At 43.0% G+C, this 17,931-nt stretch overlaps 1 protein-coding gene across 1 annotated transcript in view; it reads right to left on the bottom strand.

Moving 5' to 3' along the window:
* Positions 1-831: 831 nt before the first annotated feature.
* The window catches only part of slc12a2l (solute carrier family 12 member 2-like), a 29,802-nt gene continuing 12,702 nt past the window's right edge, over positions 832-17,931 (bottom strand). The window contains exons 12-26 of the mRNA XM_039653069.2: positions 17,741-17,864; positions 17,033-17,134; positions 16,647-16,802; positions 16,006-16,105; positions 14,857-14,968; positions 13,643-13,783; positions 13,024-13,130; positions 11,949-12,022; positions 11,733-11,873; positions 10,767-10,889; positions 10,165-10,276; positions 9,057-9,143; positions 2,271-2,406; positions 1,975-2,042; positions 832-1,352 (exon numbers count right to left, since the gene is read on the bottom strand). Coding sequence (XP_039509003.2) covers positions 1,217-1,352; positions 1,975-2,042; positions 2,271-2,406; positions 9,057-9,143; positions 10,165-10,276; positions 10,767-10,889; positions 11,733-11,873; positions 11,949-12,022; positions 13,024-13,130; positions 13,643-13,783; positions 14,857-14,968; positions 16,006-16,105; positions 16,647-16,802; positions 17,033-17,134; positions 17,741-17,864 — 1,719 coding nt within the window. The 3' untranslated portion in view covers positions 832-1,216. The remainder of the gene's footprint in view (positions 1,353-1,974; positions 2,043-2,270; positions 2,407-9,056; positions 9,144-10,164; positions 10,277-10,766; positions 10,890-11,732; positions 11,874-11,948; positions 12,023-13,023; positions 13,131-13,642; positions 13,784-14,856; positions 14,969-16,005; positions 16,106-16,646; positions 16,803-17,032; positions 17,135-17,740; positions 17,865-17,931) is intronic.

Raw genomic sequence — 17,931 nt, 5'->3', positions numbered from 1 at the left:
TAATAAAGTTAAATATATGTTTTGTTGATAGTGAGTGTGTGTGAGCGAGAGTGTGTGCGTCTTACTGTAAAAAATATTTTCAAGATTTGTTATCACAACATATTTTCTTTTGTCAAATCAACTTTATAATAATTTATTTAGTTGAGATAACTTATTATTTTGAGTTTCTGATGGTTAAATTAATCTCCTTCATTGTATTAACTCACTTTTTCCAGTTCAATCAATTTAAAATTTTAAGGCAACCACACTGTAAAAAAATATTGTTGTTTTAACTTAAAAAAGTAAGTAACCTGGGTTGCCTTCAAATTTTAAGTTGATTGAACTGGAAAAAGTGAGTTAAGACAATGAAGTAGATTAATTTAACCATCAGACACTCAAAATAATAAGTTATCTCGACTAAATAAATTATTGTAAAGTTGATTTGACAAAAGAAAATATGTTGTGATAACAAATCTTGAAAATATTTTTTACAGTAAGACGCACACACTCTCGCTCACACACACTCACTATCAACAAAACATATATTTAACTTTATTATACACTCACTGTAAAAAAAATATTGTTGGTTTAACTTAAAAAAGTAAGTAACCTGGTTGCCTTAAAATTTTGAATTGATTGAACTGGAAAAAGTGAGTTAATACAATGAAGGAGATTAATTTAATCATCAGAAACTCAAAATAATAACTTATCTCAAATAAATAAATTATTATAAAGTTGATTTGACAAAAGAAAAAATGTTGTGATAACAAATCTTGAATATTTTTCACTCTCTACAAAACATATATTTAAGTTTCTAATACTCAAACACACAATAATGCACAGAAACTCAAATTATCCAGTTAAAATCAAGGCTGTTTATTTCATATATTTGTCAGTGTTCCTCCTGTTTAGGACAGTGTTTGACTCTCTCCATGATTATGAGTATTATTAAGAGTCGATTAGCTCTTCGATGATGCCAGAGTTTATAGTTTAGAGAACGCCAGCCTGAATGGAGAAGATGAACTGAAACACGGAGCGAGTTTGACTAGCAAAAGCAAAACTGAGGGCTTTTAACTCTGGGTTAGTGTAAAAATGGACATCAAAATGCATTTCAAGCATGTTTTTTAAGGTAGTGTCATTACATTAAAAATATGAAAATTTCTGTAAGAAGATTAGTTCAGCTCCATATATTAAATCTAAGACGTAAATTAGTGATGTGCTGATTGTGAGCCGTTCCTCAGGAGTAGAAGGTCAGGACGCTCTGGTGGTTTCCTCGGACGAGGAGGATCGGCGGCAGGTCTTTGGAGAGCGTGTCCAGCCAGGACATGTAGAGCGCGCTGGACACCGTCCCCTTCCGGGCCAGCGGCATCGTTCTGAGGTCAGACGGGACAAGGTCGGGTCATAGGTCACAGGTCGACAGACACACACAGGCAGACCTCCAACATTCCTCACATTATCACAAATTAATATAAAATCTGACAAGCTGGATGAGTAAAATGGACAATATTAGGCCGAGATGCGAGATTTTTTTTTGCGATTGTGCTTCATTCACACACATATGTAAAGTAGGAAATTTACTAAATATCTTCATACTTAATATCCTAATGAATTTTGGCATAAAAGAAAAATCCATAATTCTGAGATTCACCCGTGCGACTCGAGACATGAATTATGTTGAATATCTGTCAGCTGTTCAATTGAACTCCACAATTAGATAATAGCAGTTTAGCTCAAGCAATGCTTCATGTTGTTCAGTGTGTGTGTAAAAAGAGCAGAAAACACACTTCAGCTCAAAGTGGAGGAATCATTGTTACTGTAGTCACTGGATGAAGAAGATTTGGCTGGAATATGGCACACTTTACTTTATTTTGCTCTCCTCACTTACACAAATCAACTATAGTGTCCTGAACATATCAACATCATATCTGGAGTCTGAATCATTTATGCCTTGATGTTGTATTTATGTGTGTGTGTGTGTGTGTGACTGTGACTCACATGACGATGAGGTTGGCTGTGCTGGAGTGTTCCTTCAGGAGCTCGTTCAGACGGATTTGACGATTCGACTTCATGGAAGAAGAAAGAACTGATGTCACTCACATTATTTCTGTAACATGCAAATTCTTTACATTTCTACAGAAATATCCTTCGAACATCTTTTTGTAGATCGGGATGGGAATCATAAAAGGGTTTCAGTTTTGAGGACGGATCCATCGTGCAGTGTGAACACACACACACACCAGTGACTGAATGCTAACCCGGATACTCGTGCACACACACACACACACACACACCTTGGCCCTGTAGAGCTCCAGCTCATTGTCTGTGATCCTCCAGGGCTCGTCCGTCTTCAGTCTCTCCGCCGCTTCTTGCTCCATGTCGTCCTCCCTCAGTCTGTACGGCTCGATCATCTCCTGAAACATCTGCTTACTGACAACACAATCACACGGTTTCTGGAGGATCTGGGCCAAACATGCTCATCGCCAGTGTTGGGGACTCATCAGATTATGTCAAGGAACCAGTAATGCACTACTTTTAAAATTTACAACAAAACATCCCTGTTATTTCTTAAAATATAATGCAAGTTACTTTGTAGAGACTGATATGTCTCCTGTCCCCATGTTGAAACAAATGGAAGTGCAGAGGCATGTGTGTGAACATGATATTGTAGTTCTAGACTAAAAGCGAGCGTGCATTTACTCGTCTCACTTGCACAGAAAAGATTCAGTATTCCTCAAAATGAAAAAACAAAAAACAGTCAAATGCAAAATCAGACTATGCATAATTAAATGTTACATAAAAAACAAATATTCGTATGCATTTAACCCTTATGCTGCATTAGGGACATTTTTGGTCTTTTGCAGTTTAATTTCTTTGACCATTTTGGCTGTTTTAATGCAAATGGTATGAAATTTGGCAAAATTGTGACTTTTTGGATACATGTAAAAAATGTGATCCCATTTTGCAAAATATGTATAACACACACTGTGTAGATCAAATAGTAACACTCAGCACCATAAAGACCAAAAATGGCCCATTGAAACCCATTAAAACGTTGTTTAAATCTGAGGCTGTCAGTAATACATGAAACATGATTTTTGCACAAACATCCTTTCATTTTGAAGCAAAAGCATTATATTTGCATTATATAGTGTATTCCACCAGATGACGTCACTACATATTTATTCCCTATGGGTGGAAATGCACCTTATTTTAGGCAATAGGCAATGTTTAATAGGTGGCCATTTTTGGTCTCTAACGCGCTAAGTGGGATTGTTTGCAAAGTGGGACTGTGATAATCCAAATCTAAAGTTTTCTCTTTGCATTTAGTTTATTGAAAATAATTGAATTTTTGTGTTTTTTCCTCTTATACAAATCGATGGTTTCGCAAACAAAACTGATAATTAAAGGGTTAAAATCCTGAAATTGAATACATTTTTGGTAGTTATGATGAGGACTGATGCTGGTTAAAAGATTTAACTTGGTAAAAGTGAAAAATAATAATAATATATAATATTTTAGGCAATGTTTAATATGTGGCCATTTTTGGTCCTTAATGCACTCAACGGTGTTAAAAATCTAATGCAGCACAAGGGTTAATTTCACTTTATTGACCAATGTAGTTTATATTGACTACTAAAAATGACTTTATATTTTTAGTTCCCATTCAGGGAACTTCGAGCTGCGTGTAAACGCCGTGGGAACGCCTCTGCGTGACGAGTCATGAAGCACGTATGAAATCTGTCCAATGGCGAGACGGAACGTCATAGGCGGGGTGACGTATCGACCAGGAAACTATAAAGCATCCCCGAAACACAAGCGCAACAGCTTCTGAGTCTTCACAAGCGCTCTATGTATGAATTTTGTCTGTCTGTCTAATATTGTATATTTATATATATTGATATGGCGAGCAAACAACAGCAGAAAGTGTGTTCATCCCTGCCCTCGCTTCATCACGGGTGGGGATACACACGATCTGTGTGTTGTTTGTTTGGGAGTGCAGCATGCTCAGTCGGCTCTCGAGGGGGCCGGCTGTGCACTGCGAGTGTCTGCCCATGAAGACACTTCGCTCCCGCCGGGCACTCTTCGAGGAGAGTGGTTCGGTGCGCGCTCCCCGCGGCTCGGGTCCCGCTGCTGCCGAGGCACAGCGAAGGCTTGCGTCGTGGGGATCGCAGATGGATCTATCAGCGGGGATTGAGACGGGCCCCGCCCTTTCTCTGCCCTTACCTGGTAGATCCAGTGCCTCAGTTCTCGCTGCGGGAGTCCGCGTTGCGGTTTTTCCTGCCCGGGCTGAGGCGCCATCACTTCAATTATCCAGTTCTGAGGAGCTGGATGTTGAAAGTGTGGATGCAGAGTCTATGGACTCAGTGGAGAGCGAGGGAAGCTCGTTTGCCATCCCAGTCTCCCGCGAATGTAGTAAAAATAAGGGGAAAAAAAAAAAAAATGGAGGTTTTTGACTCGGGCTGTGGAAAAATTAACCATTGAATGGCCAGTTGAGAAACAAGAGTCGAGAGAGTAAAATGGATGAGAGATTTTTAATATCACACTCACTACCTCCATGCCGGTGTTTGCCCTTCTTCCCCGATCTACACACCGAGGTGTGTAGATCGTGGAACAAACCAGTGTCAGCTAGAATTTTTTGACACACCAGACCTATATACTATGTATGCTAATATTGCTGGGTCTAGGAGATATGAGTGAGGGGGAGGTCGTCGGCACTGACGTGATTAATGAGATACTGCGTCAGGCGGCAGATATTTCTCTCCGTGCCACCAAGGAGACGGCCAGATCAGTCGGCCGCTCTATGGCAGCCCTGGTGGCCACGGAGAGGCATCTGTGGCTAAATCTGGCTAATATGAAGGAGAAAGATAAAGCGTTTCTCCTGGATGCGCCGCTGTCGTCCGGAAAAAAACAGGCAGCGGCGCTCCAGAAATGTCTCCCCCTCCGTACTCATCCTTCGGGGGCTGCTGGGCGAGAGCAGCCCCGCCCGTCGAGAGAGCGTCGCGGGCTCCTCCCCAGCAAAACTGGGCTGAGACGCGGCGTTCTCAGGCGAGGTCTTCCCGGGATAGAACCGATCTGAGGACGGTTATTGTCGCCAGGAAGGCTTCGTCGAAGAAGTCCTGACGCCACTGGTGTCAGGCTACTGAGGGTGGTCCCCACCGTGAGACAGAGGTGTTCGCCGCTGAATCCGGCGCCCGCTCTCTCTCGGTGCCCTCAGGGGTTCGTTCTGCCAACCCTGCCTGTAATGGGGGGTGCAGACGGTCCCAGCGAGCGATTTCCCGAGGGACGCTCGTTTGCTCCGAGGAGCGATACAGAACGGTCGTTAAACCCTGCCTGTGCGCGGTCACAGGGCGCTGTTTCTGTTTTTAAAAACTACTCCAGAGGCCAGTCTCGAGAGACTGGTACCCTTAGTAGAATTTCTGGTAGAATGGGGAAGTCTTCCAAATATATCTCGTTGGGTCCTGCAGACTATCGAACGCGGGTACGCGATCCAGTTCAGGTCGCGTCCACCTCGTTTCCGGGGGGTTTTGCCCACAGTGGTGACCCCCGAGCAGGCTCTGGTTATGGAACAAGAAGTGAAAGCTCTGCTACTGAAGGGGGCGATAGAACGAGTTCTTCCTCCCGACAGAGAGCTGGGGTATTACAGCCGGTACTTCATTGTTCCAAAGAAGGATGGGCGGCTGCGTCCGATTTTAGACCTGCGCCTCTTAAATCGGTCAGTAGGGAAGCTCAAGTTCTAAATGCTGACTCTCAAGCAGATCGTGTCACAGATCAGGTCCGAGGACTGGTTTCGTCACGATAGACCTAAAAAAAAGACGCGTACTTCCATATCTCCATCCTTCCGCAACATCGGAAGTTCCTGAGGTTCGCTTTTTGGGGCGAAGCGTACCAATATCGGGTCCTTCCATTCGGCCTAGCGTTATCTCCTCGAACCTTCACGAAATGCATGGACGCGGCCTTGGCCCGCTGCGTCTCCAGGGCATTCGCATTTTAAATTACATCGACGATTGGTTGATTCTGGCTCAATCGGAGCATCAGGCGATTTGGCATCGAGATGCCGTCCTCGCCCACATCAGAAGGTTGGGGTTGAGACTCAACGCTAAGAAGAGTGTGCTTTCGCCAGTTCAGCGGACCACTTTTCTAGGCGTGGTATGGGATTCGACGACGATGCAGGCACGTCTGTCGCCGGCTTGTATAGCCTCGATTATCTCGACTGTCAAGCAAGTGAAGCTAGGCCAGTCACTCACTGTAAAGGAATTCCAGAGAATTCTGGGTCTGATGGCAGCAGCATCCAACGTGTTACCGTGCGGCCTGCTGTACATGAGACCACTACAGTGGTGGCTCAAGACCAAGGGGTTCTCCCCGAGGGGAAAGCCGCTCCGCAAGATCAAGGTCACGCGACGTGGTCTCCGTGCCCTGGCTATGTGGAAAGAACCTTGGTTCCTGTCCCTGGGACCTGCGCTGGGAGCCCCGTGTCGCCGGGTAACGGTGACGACGGATGCCTCTCTCACGGGCTGGGGAGCGATCATGAGTGGTCGCTCGGCCCGCGGGTTGTGGCAAGACCATCATCTCCGATGGCATATAAATTGTCTAGAGATGATGGCGGTGTTTCAGGCTCTGAAACACTTTCTCCCAGACCTCAGAGATCATCATGTTCTTGTCCGGTCAGACAACATGTCTGTGGTCTCTTACATAAACCACCAGGGGGGTCTGCAGGGACCCGTTCTGCTGAACCTGCCTGTGAGGGTGGGCGCAGACGGTCCTAGCGAGTGGTTTCCCGAGGGAAGCTCGTTTGCTCCGAGGAGCGATACAGAACAGTCGTTAAACCCTGCCTGTGCGCGGTCACAGGGCACTGTTTCTGTCTCTATAATTACTCCAGAGGCCAGTCTCGAGAGACTGGTACCCTTAGTGGAATTTCTGGCAGAATGAGGAAGTCTTCCAAATATATCTCGATGGGTCCTGCAGACTATCGAACGCGGGTACGCGATCCAGTTCAGGTCACGTCCGCCTCGTTTTCGGGGGATTTTGCCTACAGTGGTATCCCCCGAGCAGGCTCTGGTCATGGAACAAGAGGTGAAAGCTCTGTTACTGAAGGGGGCGATAGAACGAGCTCTTCCCCCCGACAGAGAGTTGGGGTATTACAGCCGTTACTTCATTGTTCCAAAGAAGCTAACGATATACGCCTCCCTCACGGGCTGGGGGCGATCATGAGTGGTCGCTCAGCCCGGGGTCTGTGGACTTTCTCCCAGACCTGAGGGGTCACCATGTTCTTGTCCGGTCAGACAGCACATCGGGGGTCTTTTTATAGACCATCAAGGGGGTCTGCGCTCATGTCCATTATTCAGGCTAGCGCCAGATCCTTCTGTGGGCCCAGGGGAAGCTTCTTCTTTGGCGATTTTATATCCCAGGATATTTAAATCGGGGAGCAGACATCCTGTCGAGGCAGGGGCCGAGGCCCGGGGAGTGGAGACTCCACCCCGAGGTGGTGGAGCTCCTATGGAGTCATTTCGGTCATACCGAGGTAGGCCTATTTGAATCCAGGGACTGAGACACTGCATGCTGTGGTTTCTCTGTATCCACCAGCCCCTTTGGGGTTGGATGCGATGGTACAGGAGTGGCCGAGGTCACCCCTGTACGCATTTCCCCCGATTGCTCTGCTCCCAGGAGTTCTGGAGAGGGTTCACCGAGTCGGGGTCTTTCTACTGTTAGTAGCCCCGCGTTGGCCGGCCCGAGTATGGATGCGGGTCGATACTTCACCCCCGCCCAGATCTATGGAGGTTGTGGCTTGGCCTCTGAGGGGGCCCAGCTCATAGAATCGGGTCTCTCGACTGAGGTCGTGGAGACCATCCTCCAATCCAGAGCTCCGTCCACGAGGAGATTATATGCCTTGAGGTGGCAATGTTTCACCTCTTGGTGGGGAGAACACCAGTTGGACCCAGTTAACTGCCCGGTGTGGCGGTGCTGGAATTCCTTTGGAGCATTTCTCCACAGGGTTATCCCACTCCACACTAAAGGTGTATGTGGTGGCCTATCTGCTTACCACGTCCCTTTGAGTGGAGCTTTTCACGGGAGATACCCATTGGTAATTCTTTTTCTTCGTGGTATTGTGAGGTCAGACCAAGAGAAACTAATCTGCTCTGCCCTCTGAGGGCTCTAGATGCTTATGTCCACAGAGCTGCCCTGTGGAGAAAGCCTGAACAGTTATCTGTTTGTTTTGGACCTCCGAGGAAAGGTTGTCCCGCATCTGAGCAGAGGTTGAGTAAGTGAGTGGTCGAGGCCATCTCATTTGCATATGAGTCCGCCGGTCAGCCTTCTCCTTTGGCTGTCTGGGCTCACTCAACCAGGGGTATGGTAGCTCCGCTCCAGGGGCGCAGGTGCTTTCGTCTAAATATGTGCCTGATTTCATACAACGGACACCTGCTCGCATGGCGGCGTTGGTATTAGCGTTCCCACGGCGTTTACACGCAGCTCGAAGTTCCCTGAATGGGAACGTCTCTGGTTACGTATGTAACCCTAGTTCCCTGAAGGGAACGAGACGCTGCGTGTCTATGCCATACTCCCAGCATGCCCGTGAGCGCTTGCTTCAGTCCTATCAGAAGCTGTTGCGCTTGTGTTTCGGGGATGCTTTATAGTTTCCTGGTCGATACGTCACCCCGCCTATGACGTTCCGTCTCGCCATTGGACAGATTTCATACGTGCTTCATGACTCGTCACGCAGAGGCGTTCCCACGGCGTTTACACGCAGCGTCTCGTTCCCTTCAGGGAACTAGGGTTACATACGTAACCAGTGACGTTTCTATTGGCCAAGGTGTGTTTGAGCGTCCTCTACTGGACACGCTTGAATCTGCACTTCCTTCAGTCTGAGGCTTATTTTAATTTTGGTGTCTTTATTTGCTCAAAAATAGCATTTTTGGTTATAAAGCGGCCAGACCAGGTGAGCAAAAGTAACACAAAAGTAACATAAATGTAACGCATTACTTTTCTTAATAAGTAACACAATTAGTCATTTTTAAGCGAGTAACGCAATATTGTGATGCATTGCTTTTCCCCAACACTGCTCACGACTGATCTGAACTTACTTGTGTTTCTTCGGCTTGATGTTGATGTCTCCAATAACAGTGATGTCCGAGAAGTCGATCCTGAACTTACTGAGCAACGCCGCCATCCTGTGCCAGAGCAAAAGCTTTAGCAGTTTACACGGCAAACATGGGATTTTTACTCAATATTCTTGTCTTCCAGCACAAATATTATTAAATCAAGACACATTTACTGGGGAAGAAAAATCACTGAATATACCAAGTCTCGTTTCCTGAGTCAAAATGAAGTGAGTTTGAACAAATATCTGCAGTGCCAGAAAGATAAACTTCATTGAAAGTGAAAGGTTAGTACTGCATTATCTGATTATATCCCATTTAAAACGTTTTGACACACTAATTTAAAGGAGTAGTTCACTTTAAAAAAAACTTTAGCTGATAATTTACTCGCCCCCATGTCATCCAAGATGTCCACGTCTTTCTTTCCTCAGTCGAAAAGAAATGAAGGTTTTTGATGAAAACATTCCAGGATTTTCTCCATATAATGGACTTCAATGGGGTCCAAACGGTTCAAGGTCCAAATGAGAGTTTCAGTGCAAACTGTTCAAAGGGCTTTAAATGATTCCAGACGATGAATAAGGGTCTTATCAAGGACCCTTCGAGTCATGACTCGGAAAAAGATTTGTTCATTTTGATGAACGAGTTCGAACAGGAGAGTCACGAACGCTTATAAAACTTAAACTTTGTTATTTATTTATTAAATGAGCGATCGTTTCGCTTGATAAGACCCTTATTCATCGTCTGGAATCGTTTAAAGCCCTTTGAACAGTTTGCACTGAAACTGTCTTTTGGACCTTGAACCGTTTGGTCCCCATTGAAGTCCATTATATGGAGAAAATCCTGAAGAAAGGAAAATTTCTTTTCGACTGAGGAAAGAAAGACATGGACATCTTGGATGACACGGGGGCGAGTAAATTATCAGCCAAAGTTTTCTCAAAAGTGAACTACTCCTTTAATTTGTTTCTAGTGATCTGATGAGGCTTTTGTTTAAATGATTCAAACTAATTCTGCAGACAAATATAAACTGTTTTTAAATGAAATAATTTGTGCAATAAATGCATTGAACACGTTTAGAACGGTTCGTAACACTCACGCTCGGCGGTCGTGGTCGATCCGGTTGATCTTTCCTCCGATGAACACGCGGATCTTGCAGTCGCGCCATTTCTTTTTGTTGGTCAGCAAATACGGTATCAGAAGAGTCAAGCCTACGACAGCGAGGGGTTAATAACTTATTAAAGTGACAAGCTCTCACAGGATATAATGAAGGCTAAGAAAACAGTCAAACCAGAATATACTCATGTCCCCCATGATCAGTGTATTGGCTATAGTCGGAGATAAATGTGAGCAGAACTCAGTGTTTGATATTGGACTGGTTTTCTGGTTTTGAACTCCACAATTAGATAATAGCAGTTTAGCTCAACCAGTGAGCAAGCAATGCTTCATGTTGTTCAGTGTGTGTGTAAAAAGAGCAGAAAACACACTTCAGCTCAAAGTGGAGGAATCATTGTTACTGTAGTCACTGGATGAAGAAGATTTGGCTGGAATATGGCACAGTTTACTTTATTTTGCTCTCCTCACTTACACAAATCAACTATAGTGTCCTGAACATATCAACATCATATCTGGAGTCTGAATCATGTGCGGTTTGACTGTACATTCAATCAAAAGTACATTAAAGCTGGAATATCACGTGACCTCCGTCGTCGAACAGCCACCACACGTCGATGGTCCCCTTGCTCTGCTTCCTCTGGAACTGCTGGCTGGCGTTGAGGAGCCTCTCGTCCGCAGAACTGAGCGGCAGGCGGAGCTTCTTCGAGTCTGCCGTCAAACATCAGGTGCAGATCACAAAACAGAACTGAAGTGTTTTTATAATAATTATAATGCGCTTTACATTGAAGGAGGAATCTCCTCAACACCAGATTTTGAATATGTGAAGCAAACGTTACATTGCATCATTCTTCAGACATCATGGAATGTTCATTTTGAATGTTCTCGGAACGTTCCGAAACAAGTCGCAACATTTAAAAAATGTTATATGAACATCCAAACTCTGCACGAACAATCTATAGTAGGCCTTATGTTTTTGTGCTAATGTTTTGAGAACATTATTAAAGACTAGAAAATCTTGAATGAACGTTTCATTAAAGTCCCGCTGCAGTTTATCCGTTAAAACTCATCTTTGATCACATATTTAAATGTTTTTTCCATTATTCCATAAAATATCTTGAATGTAACTCGACACCCTCGCCTCATTTAGTATGCGTGGTTTTATGAATATGCAAATGAGCCCCACCTCCACTCACTCAGAGATCCACTGGTTGACTCACACACGTTGATCTGATTGGTTACAAGGTGGTTTGAAACACCAGCGATTTCAAAGCGTGTTTTTGAGACTGTCTTTGGTTCACTGCAGTTTGAAGGAGGAAATACTCAGCAATGCTGTCCACTTATCAACGCACACACGGTTAAAGCGGATTAAACACATAGACACATAAACAACATTAAACGCTGGATTTACACCACAGGGGGACTTTAACGTTACTGGAGGTTTCATAAGTTTGAGGGAATCTTCCCAGAACGCCCTGTTAGCCTTTGAATAAACTAGAGTACATTTGTATGCCGTAATACACCGGAGTTCAGTCAACGCTCTTGACCTCTGACCTCTGAAGATGAGCGGGCTGCTTTGACAGCTGGTGGCTATAGATGATGGTTTGGAGGAATCGCTGTCGAAGTCTTTGATGTTGATGGACACCAGGAGATCCTTCACTCCAGACGTCTTCTCCTGCGACGACAGAAACTCATCTGGAGAAAGAGCAGCGGCGTTACAATCATGAAGACCACACGGATGACGCTTCACTTCAGTTAATCAAACTCCACCTTGAATGTGAGAGATGTCGAGACCTTCCTTCAGTCTCAGGAGAACCACCCCGAACTGCAGGTCAAACGCATCACTGAGAATATGAGGAAATAATCATAAAAACCTGCTCTAGTCCAGACAAAACAGCATCACACTCAGAAATATGGACTCTTTAATGGCTGTAATTCATGAATACTTGAAGAAAAAACTCCAATCACTGCAAAAATGCTTTTCTCACTTAGTATTTGTGTCTTGTTTCCAGTCCAAATATCGAAAGAATTATTAATCATGATGCATTTACTAGAGGAGTAAAATGACATGAGATATTAAGTCTTGTTTTCCAGGGGAATTCATCAAAATTAAGGGATTTGTTGCTAAATGATCTGCCAATGGGGTCAGAAAAATAATGTTAACTCAAACAGAAACAAGATTAGTTTTCTGACCCCATTGGCAGATCATTTAGCTTGTTTTAAGCAAAAACTCACTCGTTTTGATTTATTTCCCCAGAAAACAAGACTTAATATCTGATGTCATTTTACTCATCTAGTAATAATCATTTTTAGATATTTGGACTGGAAACAAGACACAAATACTTAGTGAGAAAAGCATTTTTTGCAGGTGTAAAATTGTATATATGTGTAGGTTAACACTAAAGCACATCCACTGAACTAAACAAAAGACATATTTTAACAGAATAATTTGGCCTCTAAAAAATGCTGTATTTCGAACAAATTGTGTCCCAAACTTTAAGTTGATATCACAAAACTTTTGCCGCTAAATTGTTTTAAAGTAGCATTTCTATTTTTTCACAGGATGAGTGCAATGATAAATAAAGTGTGATAAAGGCCCTCGCACACATCTATCTTCACACGTTAAAAAATAAATACGACCTCACGTTATCAATCACGCTATCATCATAAAAATATTCGGATCGGGTTCGATTTTCTGTGTTTTCCGCATCCGAAGCTCAAGCAGTTTGACGATTCAGAGCCGCCGGGTCACAGGTATGAACAAACGGACTCAGTGTGTGTGTGTGTGTGTGAGTGTGTGTGAGGGCCTTTAACACGCTAAATATGGAGACAGAAGGAGACTCGCTGGATGGTGTTGATGTAGGTCTCCACGTCCTTCATCTCGCCGTCCCTCCAGTTGTTCTTAAAGCCGAATACGAGTGTGTTTGGTTTCAGCCGACCCAAACCAGCCGTCTGTCAATCAAACCACATCAGATTCATCTTACACTGTAGAGTCTGTAATTGTTTGTGAGATTTGCTAGAAATATCTAAGAAAACGGCAAGAAACCCATTAAATTACATGTGAAGTTTCTAACATAGTTCAAAAATAGTTTTTACACTGCAGTTTTAGTGTTTCTGCCTTATTCTCCAGCACAAATATCTAAACATTCTTAAATCAAGATCTGAGTCTGAACTCAAAGGGGAAACAAGAGTATTTCTGTCACTCCATTAGCAGATTTAAGCATGAATTTCATTAATTTTGATGCATTTTAATTAGACAAGGCTTAATATTTTCAGCCATTGCTTCTTCTCCAGTAATCGTGTCTTGATTTGAGGATGTTCTGTGCTGAAAAACGAGACAGAAACACTGAGGAAGAACGTCACGTTTGCAGTTCAGGAGTGTGTGTGAAGCCGTCTGTCAGATTACACCGGTTCACGTCTTCACTACATGAGGTCTTTCATCTACAATGACTCGTATTTCTGACCTGTAGGAGATACTGGGCTCCTTGTCTGAGATCGTCAGCAAACACTGGGGTGTAGAACGCTTTGATTCGGGCCTTCAGGAGCCAGCGCTGGTAGCGGACCTGCTCGTTCATCATCTCCTTATAGTTCGGCCGCCGGTATCCCTGCGGGAGAACGACAGAACAACTGCAAAAACTGAGAAAATACACAGCATTTTAGTCGTTTCCCAAAACGCCTCATTTGGGACAGTTGGATCCAAACGCAACCATTTATTAACAAACATAAGCTGAAGAGTCAATCCAGACACAGGGAAAGAACTGAAACAGAACAAAAACAGAGGATAACTAGGAACAGGCGAGGGTAATCAATCACCGTGGCAACACATGAGGGTAACTATAGAAACACAGGAAAACACTTGGAATGATAGGAAAAGAAAGTACACTTCAAATTAAAAATCCAAGCAAAAATTTTTGTTAAAATAATATTTTTCATTTAAAATGTTGTATTTTTAAAGACTTTTATGATAGTATTTATGCAATAATTATGATCTATTGGTTTCCATAAAAAAAATCTAATTAAAAACAAATTGTCCATTAACCCCTTCATTGCGACGTGCTTATTTCTGCATCGTGTCTGATTTGTTGATAGTAAAAAAAAATATATTTTTCTCATTCATATCTATAATGAATAATGGTGGTCAGTTTTGATTATGAGGAGCTCAACTGTGACCTTCGAATCGTTACAGGATTTTTTTCCAGAGCTACAAAAGTCACATTCTGAGAAAGTAAAACACTTTAAAAACAAAAAGTAAAACTTGAATGAAAAACACTACAGGATTAAATCAAGAGACATTCACTTGAGGAGCAAAATACCTTACATTAGGTCTTGTATCCTACTAAACATATCAAAGATAAGAGAATTTATGCTAAAACCCCCAAAACCAGATATCTGCCAATGGAGTCAGAATTCAGAGTTCAGATTATTTTGGAAACGCTTCACAATAAGTCGTTTATGAACTAACATTGACTATCAATACTTTAACGGCATCCAGCGCATGTTCATTTCACCATTATATACATGTTTAAGGTCAAAAGTGTGGTTAATGCACTGTGCATGAATATAACATCGCTTCTCCACTAAATGTCTTTTGATATTTGTGCTGGAAAACCAGGAGAAACATCATGTTTGCAGTTTTACACTGAAGAAAGGCTGACGTGTGTGTTATTGAGGGACGTACAGAGCGCACGTGTCCGCACACCATCAGGCCCGAGTTGTTGGTGAAAGCGTGGACGAGATACATCAGCGCCGGCCGAGAGTTCGGGTATCCGGACATGACGAGACACTGAGGCCTGTGGGAACATCAGACGTTCAGTTCTAACAAATCAGCTCTGGGAAATATTCATAATCAAAAATAACTTTATTAGCAACCACCCAAAATACATTAAAACACCCTAGCACCCACCCGAAATACCTTAGCAACCGCCTAGCAACCACCCAAAATACATTAAAACACCCTAGCACCCACCCGAAATACCTTAGCAACCGCCTAGCAACCACCCAAAATACGTTAGAACATCCTAGCAACCACCCAGAACACAATACCAACCATCCAAAATACCTTAACAACCGCATAGCAACCACCCGGATCACCTTAGCACATTTAAATTACTTCAAACTATTTTAAAATTCAAACTAATTTAAACTTTAGACTAATTTAAATTTTAAACTGATTTAAACTTCCAACTACTTTAAACTTTCTGTTCCAAACTTTCACAAGCCAACTTAAAGTTTGTCTCGATGAACTTTCTCTGTTATGATTAATCATGAAAATTTCACAGAGCTGATTTGTGACTCACGTTAATGTGGTCCAATGTGTCTACACTCTTAAACATGCTGGTTTGGGTCAAATATGGACAAACTGTGGGTTAAAAATGTAACCCAACAGCTGCAGGGTTTGTCCATATTTGACCCAAAGTTGGCTTGAAACAACCCAGCATTTTTTTTTTTTTTAAGTTGTTTTACAAATCTCTATAACTGATGTAAGGGTCTTGGTTATGGATTATGATACCGGTTTATTTGGGAAATATCATATACACAAAGCAAAATGTATGCTAACTGCACTAAATGGTAGACTATTTTCCCCTAACTGAAGTTTTTGTGACTTCAATACAGAACAATCGTAAAGCTGTTGGCAAGGATACTTGATCTCACTTTTTTATACATTCAAGTGTTTTCACTGCAACTCAGTATTTTAGTCTTGTTTGCAGTCCAAATATCAAAAATGTCTTAAAGCAAGATCCATTTACTAAAGTAGTAAAACACCATAAGATATGAAGTCTTGTTTTCTGACTAAATAAATACAAATGAAGTGTTTTTGCCATCTGACCGGAAGTTCTTGATGTGGTCCTCGACCCCGGTCAGATGCAGAGAGTGTGTCAGGGCTTTATTGTACATCAGCGCTTGTGTGGACGACCCCCAGTTCACGTCTGCGGCAGAAACACACACTTCAGCCTCTGACACACACACTCATGATGTTACACACGATCAACAACACTTTACAATCAGTACTCACACTAGTTAACATTAAAATACGCTTTAATGCAAAGTGACAGTAAACACATTTATAATGTTACAAAAGATTCTATTTCAAATAAATGCTGTTCTTTTTGAACTATTTATTCATCAAATATTTCTAAAAATGGGAAATAATCATAAATGTGTCTTGATCATCAGATCCTCATATTAGAGTGATTTCTGAAGGATCATGTGACACTGAAGACTGGAGTAATGATGCTCAACGTGTGTGAGTCAACCAGTGGATCTCTGAGTGGAGGCGGGGCTCATTTGCATATTCATAGAACCGCGCATACTAAATGAGGCGAGGGTGTCGAGTTACATTCCAGATATTTTAAGAAAAACGTTTAAAATGTAATTTTGGTGATCAAAGATGAGCATTAAGGGATATAATGATTGACTACAGGGGGACTTTAAACAATATGTTGCACATAATCATATATCAGATCTGACCTGGTTTCTTATAGCTGACGTATATGTAGAGCGCCAGGACGATGCCGTTGGTGACCAGCGCCGCCCACCAGTTGATCACGAACATCACGGCGCAGCACAGCACGGCTCCGGCCAGCGACACCCACTTGTTGTAGTATTTGAAACTCGGACGCCACCCTGTGCAGACGTCAATCAAGACACACTTCATCAATCACCCCTACACCCTCATTAGCGCATTGGTATTTAAGGGGACGGCAATGTTATTCAATCCCACAACAATGCACTGCAATAATGAGTGCACAACAACGGCTGTCCGAATTCACTCACTCGTTTTCTTATTAGTGGACTAACGTAGGGAGCAGTGAACGAGGGTTTAGGGGACGAGACTCAGAGGAAAGGACACTTGCCTGGAGAGTTCGCCAGCGACGCGTGGAAAACAGAGAAGTTTATCAATGCGTACGAGGCCAAGAAGAAGTTGGAAATGATGGGAGCGATGATGTTTAACTCCGCTGAAACACAAACACACGTTATCCTAGACACACAGTCAAACCCCAATATACCCCCATGATCAGTGTATTGGCTATAGTCGGTGAGCAGAACTCAGTGTTTGATATTGGACTGGTTTCGTCCGTCCTTCTGTTGGACTCTCACACATGAATTATGTTGAATATCTGTCAGCTGATAATAACCACACAAACATTATTCTCTTAAAAATACAAACATGTACATACATGTTGCTCAGATATTATGGTAGCCGCGTTTGTGCTATATAGAGTGAATTTACACCTTTGCCATTAACGTGTTTATAAATCATGGATGTCAGTGCATGTCAAAACATCCCAAGGACCCCAAATACACCTTGGTCCCCAGGGGGTTCAATTGAACTCCACAATTAGATAATAGCAGTTTAGCTCAACCAGTGAGCAAGCAATGCTTCATGTTGTTCAGTGTGTGTGGAAAAAGAGCAGAAAACACACTTCAGCTCAAAGTGGAGCAACAATCGGTTGCGGTAATTTCTATTATCACTGTAAAGCTGCTCTGAAACGATCTATCCTGTTAAAGCGCTGTATAGATGAAGGACACTCGCTGTATAGAGTGAGGTGGAGGTGGTTCACCGATCAGGATGAAGGCCAGGCCGATGACGAAGGTGAGGACGTACGCGCGCAGAGGCTCTTTGTTCTTTCCATATCCTTTGGCGAACACATGTAATCCTGGGTAGATTTTATCCTTACACAAGGCCTGCAGAAACACACACACACACACACAATCATCTCATAAGTTAAAAACAGAAAATACATCATCATTT

Source organism: Pimephales promelas, chromosome 14 (genome assembly GCF_988280905.1).
Source record: "Pimephales promelas chromosome 14, fPimPro1.hap1.1, whole genome shotgun sequence".
NCBI lineage: Eukaryota > Metazoa > Chordata > Actinopteri > Cypriniformes > Leuciscidae > Pimephales > Pimephales promelas.
Note: the sequence above shows the minus strand (reverse complement) of the source record. Positions and strands in the feature narration are given on the sequence as shown.